General features: G+C 35.9%; 1 protein-coding gene across 1 annotated transcript; it reads right to left on the minus strand.

The window, feature by feature from the left end:
* Positions 1 to 3,579: 3,579 nt before the first annotated feature.
* LOC106332772 (uncharacterized protein At5g39865) lies at positions 3,580 to 4,775 on the minus strand. The gene has a single exon (XM_013771268.1). It carries the CDS (start codon positions 4,624 to 4,626, stop codon positions 3,697 to 3,699), a length of 930 nt encoding a protein of 309 aa, XP_013626722.1. The 5' UTR covers positions 4,627 to 4,775; the 3' UTR covers positions 3,580 to 3,696.
* Positions 4,776 to 5,808: the final 1,033 nt, after the last annotated feature.

The following is a 5,808-nucleotide window of genomic DNA, read 5'->3' on the forward strand; positions in this document are numbered from 1 at the left end:
ATTTTCGACATCTGAAATCATAGATTTAATTATATTAGGTCTTTTAGAAGTATTATTAGTGTTTGGATAATTAATATGTCTTACGGCAAAGACTAAGCCACACGACCACAATAGGAAACAATAGGGCTGGGACTTCGAATATTCGGTTCGGGTTCGGATAAGATCCGATCGGGTCCGGGTTTTTCGGATAAATGAATTCTATACCCAATGGGTACTTAGTAAATTTCGGTTCGGGTTTCGGATCGGGTACTACCGGTTTCGGGTCGGTTCAGGGTACCCGTTTCTTATGTGAATTATATAAATATTTACAAAATAAAATAATTATATACCAGTTTTTTATTTATTTCTTTTATTTTATAAAAAAAAAGTTAATAGAAATCGTATATATATTAGTAATATGTATTAAATACAACGAAGTTGAACTAGTCTAGTGGTATTGCAGTTGTTGCTTTGCCTATCCAACCCGGGTTCAACCCTCGAAAGATACAAATCTATGTTTTTTAAGCATAGAATTCGGGTTAAACGGGTACCCGTTCGGTTTCGGATAAAAACCGGAACCGAACCGATACCCATGGATAATTAACACTAATACCCATCGGATAAATTGCCTAGAACCGAAACCGAACCGAACCGGTCCATTTCGGGTCGGTTCCGGTTCGGGTATTCGGTTATGGATAAAAATCCCAGGCCTATTTGGGACTAGGCATGGGCGTTCGCGGTCCCAATCGAGTTTCGGTTTTATCCATTCGGGTTTTGGTTTTTCGGGTTTATCAAAATCAACCTCATTCGGGCTATATAAAAGTTTGGTTCGGTATCGGTTCGGGTTCTATCGGTTTGGGTCGGGATTAGTAAATCTTCAAAGAATCGGTATAATCCATTGTACTTTCGGGTTCGGGTCCCAATCGGTTCTTCGGTTTAAAAATACATGATTTGAACTTATTTTGTAACTAAAACATAAATGAAATCGGTTCTTCGGATTTAAAATACATGATTTGTACATATTTTAATAGCCAAAACATAAGTAAAATCGATCCAAAATAAGAAAAAACATCAAACGTGATCATTCAAAATCAAGCGAGAGATAAACATAGTTAGTGATAGAAAGAAAACCAAGATAAATGAAATCATAAAACAAAAACTAAGTTCTTGTGAAATGAGAAACATTATTCAATGAAAACAAAACCAAAATCTAAAAACTTCAGGCTTCAACTGCCACATTCCACCATCAACCTTCATGTAATCAACCTTCATGTAACATATATTTATTTTAGAAGTTCAATAATATCTTAAAGTATTTTGGATACATATTAAGAATTAAAATCATATTTGGTAGAAGTTATTTTTGTGATTTTAAATGTTTCGGGTTCTATCGGATATCCATTTAGGTCCGGGTTCGGTTCGGATAATACCCATAACCCAAAATACCAAAAAACAAGATCCATTCGGTATTTATGTCGGGTTCAGATCGGTTCGGATTCATTTTTATCGGATCGGATTCGGTTCGAATTTTTGGGTTCGGTTTATTTGTCCAGCCCTATTTGGGACTGGGTCTTCTCTTCCAGCCAGTGCCGTCCCTAACATTTTAGTGGCCTAAAGCATATTTATTTTCATATGTGGCCCTATTTAAAATTATAATGGTACATATTTTATCATCTTATTTTATTAATATTTTGAAATTTTAAATAAAAAATATAATATATATAAATCATCACTAAAAAACTGATTTTATTTAATATTTGTAAATTTGGTAGTTTGGGTAAGCTAAAATTTTGGTTTTATAATTTTTCAAGCATGAACCTTTTTTCAGAAGAAAATGTTGACTTTACTTGGTTTTACGGTGTATTAAGTATAATCTAGTAATATACTGGTGGATCTTTTTATTGGAAAATTTGGTTTCAAAAACTAAAAATTTCCATATAGGTTGAAACCCATGTCTATAATGAGACAAAAAAACAAAACAAAATGGAGTAAAAGAAGAGAACAAAAATAATTTGGTTAAATAACTTTAAAGTTGAGGAGACAATTGTATAATTGAGAAAAAAAAAATAAACCAAAACAAAAAGTGTGAAACCATCTCCTTAACAATATAATCGAACACATCAGTAACTAGAAAATTAAGTCACTTGAGCTATACATATTTTAGATACGTAGCCCAAATTTTGTTTCATTAATTGGTGGCCTAAAGCAGCTGCTTTACCGGCCTTATGCAAGGAACGGGTCTGCTTCCAGCGGTATGTTAGATGCATAACATGCTGTGTTCTTAGTAGTACAAATCAAATTGGTTCTGTTTTAATTTTAACCAGCAAATCGTCGTGGAAATGGCATTTGACAATGAAACTCAAAAAAGTAATTGCAGCAGTGATTCTAAGACTCTGAACCTTTACAAACCGCAATGAACCAGAATGCTGGGAAAGCACTCTGATCACTGTGGGGAAAGTTTTTGGCACTCGATGGAGGCTCCGGTGTTGGGGGAATTACGTTGGGGATCATCAGGATTGAAGATGTGTGTGTGTGTGTTGCCTTTTGAAGCGAAGCTGTTTGATTCTCCTGGATTGTTGAATCAGCATCAGATCACTACTAGGCTCATGACTAGAGTGGAGGAGAAACTTGTTCAAATCAGCGAGAAGCTCAAGCCTAGGACACACATGATCAAAATTTTGTTCAAGCTATTTTCCTACAATAACTATCATAGGTCTCCTAAATTACGACTCGGTACTATATTTTTCCGAAATAATAATTTGACTTAATTCTCTTTATTTTCCTACAATAACTATCATATGTGTTCTAAATTATGATTCAGTGCTATATTTTCCCCAAATAATAGTTTTAGACTTAATTTTCTTTGAGACAATAGTTTGAGACTCATGTTTTTAAAGTTGAAATCTAAAAATCCGTAGACTATAGAGTTTTTTCACATTTTGAGTTTTTATTACACCATAAGAGGCATTCTACTTCTTTGACACTTTTTTTAACTCATTCCATTCATTTCTAGCCAAAACATAACTAATAGTACCCATTCACTTATTTCATCTTCTTTTCCATTTTTTTCTAACAAAAGCAACGATAGCTTGGTCTTGCAAAAATGGTGGATTCGTTTTAGATTGAGGTGGAAGCCGCGGCGTTGAAATTCTAGCTAACTGATTCCGTATCCTTTACCATTAACTTGAATCCTAGAATTTGAACGAAGCCTCTCTCCACACGTAGAAAGGTCGGATTGAAATGAAAGCTGCTCTGCCTTTGGAGAAGAGGGACGGATTACACAACCTTTCAGATATAAATAAGTTAACTTGTTTATTTTCTGTGCTTCTTGAAATTTCACAAAGATTGATTTTTTCTTTTCTAATCACTCATTAGAAAGATTCATTACATGAACCACACTGTTTAACTAGAGTTGAATAATCATCTGATCAGTCTCTAGTGAGTGACTGGTCAATGTTAGCTCACAGAGAAATGGTCGGTTCTGCCCCAAATCGAACAGGTTTGCTGGTTGTTTCTTGTGCAAAAGGTAATCTTGAACCTATTGACTATTGTGATGCCACAATCTCATTCGGACATGTCTGAAGAACATACCATAGAATATCAAAGGACTTGTATTGAATTATACATAATGTGAGAAACAATATTTGCTCTGTTACATCCATAACTTTCAGAGACTAACAGATGAAATCAAAGAGAGTATTCTCACTCAAGTCTCACTCAGCTGCAAATCGGACATGGAACAAGACCGTTCTCATTACACTCCGTACACCTCACTACAACGGCGGAGCTGCCCCATCCTTTCACAACTTTACAGCTTCCGTTACACCTGAAACACGGCAAGAAAAACAAACTACCGCATCCATCACAAGCACCATCTCCATAGCCGCCGCGGCGGCATCCTCCGGCTTTCTTACTCGGCAACCCACGAACCATCTCCCCGAAAACACCTTCCTCCACTAATCTCAACACTTCCTCTGCTCCACCAATGTACATTCCCTTCACAAACACCCTTGGCGGCAATGCAGAAGCCTTGTCGTTACCAGCCCTCTTGGCCATCAGAGTTGTGAGCTCTTCTCTGAATCCTCTATCCATCGACACGTCTCTCTCGCAGATCACTACACCGGACCCCTCCACCGCGGCTCTCACGGCGTTACATTCCTCGAACGTCCGACGCACGCCGCGCAACGACGTCGTGTAGATCACCACGCGATTCTCTCCTCCTGCAGGACAAATCCTCTCGAACCTCTCCGACGGTTTCGGATCTAACGGTTTCAGAACCTCTTTGCTTAATGATTTTGTCGGAATTTTCCGGTTAGGATCTGAATTCTCTTTGTTGTCTCCGCCGAAGACTTTGTACTTCACCGGAGGAGTCTTCGGGAGAGGAGTGAAGCGGAAGCTCTCGCCGTCGAGACCAGACATAAGCTCCCACGAGTTGATAACCTCCGGCTCAGACAAGAATGACTTTGTGTCCGTACCGGTGGTGAATTTCTGAGGCGGCGTCGTAGGTGGAGAAGAGGGAGGATCGAGAGTGAGGAGACCGTAAGTAGTGGAGGTTAGCTTGACGATGTGGTGGCCGAAGGCGGAGCTGCCGCCGATCTGAGGGAAATCTTCGTCGTGATTTAGGAGGTTCGATGAAACGCAACCCATTTGTTACCGGAGAGGTTGGATGTTTCTCGATTTCGACGCCGGAATATTCCTATTCTTAGAGATTTCGAAAAATGAGAATTTGAATTATGTTTGGAGGAACGGTCGAGTGAGTAAGTGAGAGAGATCGAGACAAAACACTAGAAAGTAGAAAGAAGATGTGTCTTTGTTTACGTACTCTCTTAAAACAATTATATACTTTGAGGGAAAAAAAATAAAGTTTTTATATAACGAAAAAATAAAGTTTCTTATAAAGAAAAAAATAAAGTGTTTTTTGAAGCAAAGTAAAAGTTAAAGATGGTGACTGATCTGAAGATCTGAGGTTCAATGTCTTTATTACTTCGAAAATTTTAATTATTTTAGTTTAGACTAAATAGATATATTTCATATAGATCCCACATTACGCTTTTTGAAGTTTGAACTTGTATTTTCAAAACAAAAAAAAAAAAATTGAACTTGTAAGATTCAAAACACTATAGATTATGGGATTGGTGGTTTCAGTGAATGCTCTACACAGACATATTATCTCTAGAACTATAAAATCAAAACAATCAAGATTTATTAATAAAAACTAAAATTAGAGTCTAAAATCTTTAAAATAATATATAATTGCTCTAGAAATCAATTTTTCTACAGCTTTAGGTTTAGTGATTTTAAAACTTTGAAATAAACCTACATCAATAAAATTTAAAACTAAAGCTACAAAATCTACAGTTTAAATCTTATAACAAAAAATCCAAAGCTACGGCATCTACCAATCAACCCTTATGATGATTCAAAAATGTCTTCAAAGGTTGGTTATTTAGGTATTTTAAAAATGGTTCACAATTGACTATTCATGATCTATGATGATTGAAGAGCTAAAAAAAGTCCTTCAGTAATATTAAAAATTAGTTAATATCAGTTTTATTGTTTGTTTGATCTGCAATTCTGCATTTTTTGATTTACGTCACCATTTCGAACCATCTATATTATTAAAAGAAAAGTACCCATTAAAAAATACCCCTAAGTTTTCTAACTTATTTACACTTCCATGCCACTGAGAATTAAATTAAACTATCTATTTTAATGATTGTCTTTTCCAGTTAAATTAATGAGTTTTCCTTAATCAAATTAAAACTTAATGTCATTAAATGAACCTACCTATTTTAATGCTTGTCTTTTCCAGTTAAATTAATGAGTTTT

Source organism: Brassica oleracea, chromosome C3 (assembly GCF_000695525.1).
Source record: "Brassica oleracea var. oleracea cultivar TO1000 chromosome C3, BOL, whole genome shotgun sequence".
NCBI lineage: Eukaryota > Viridiplantae > Streptophyta > Magnoliopsida > Brassicales > Brassicaceae > Brassica > Brassica oleracea.

What these genes read in the sequence shown, in the direction of transcription:
- LOC106332772 (XM_013771268.1), bottom strand. Translation starts at nt 4,626, where the DNA reads ATGGGTTGCGTTTCATCGAACCTCCTAAATCACGACGAAGATTTCCCT.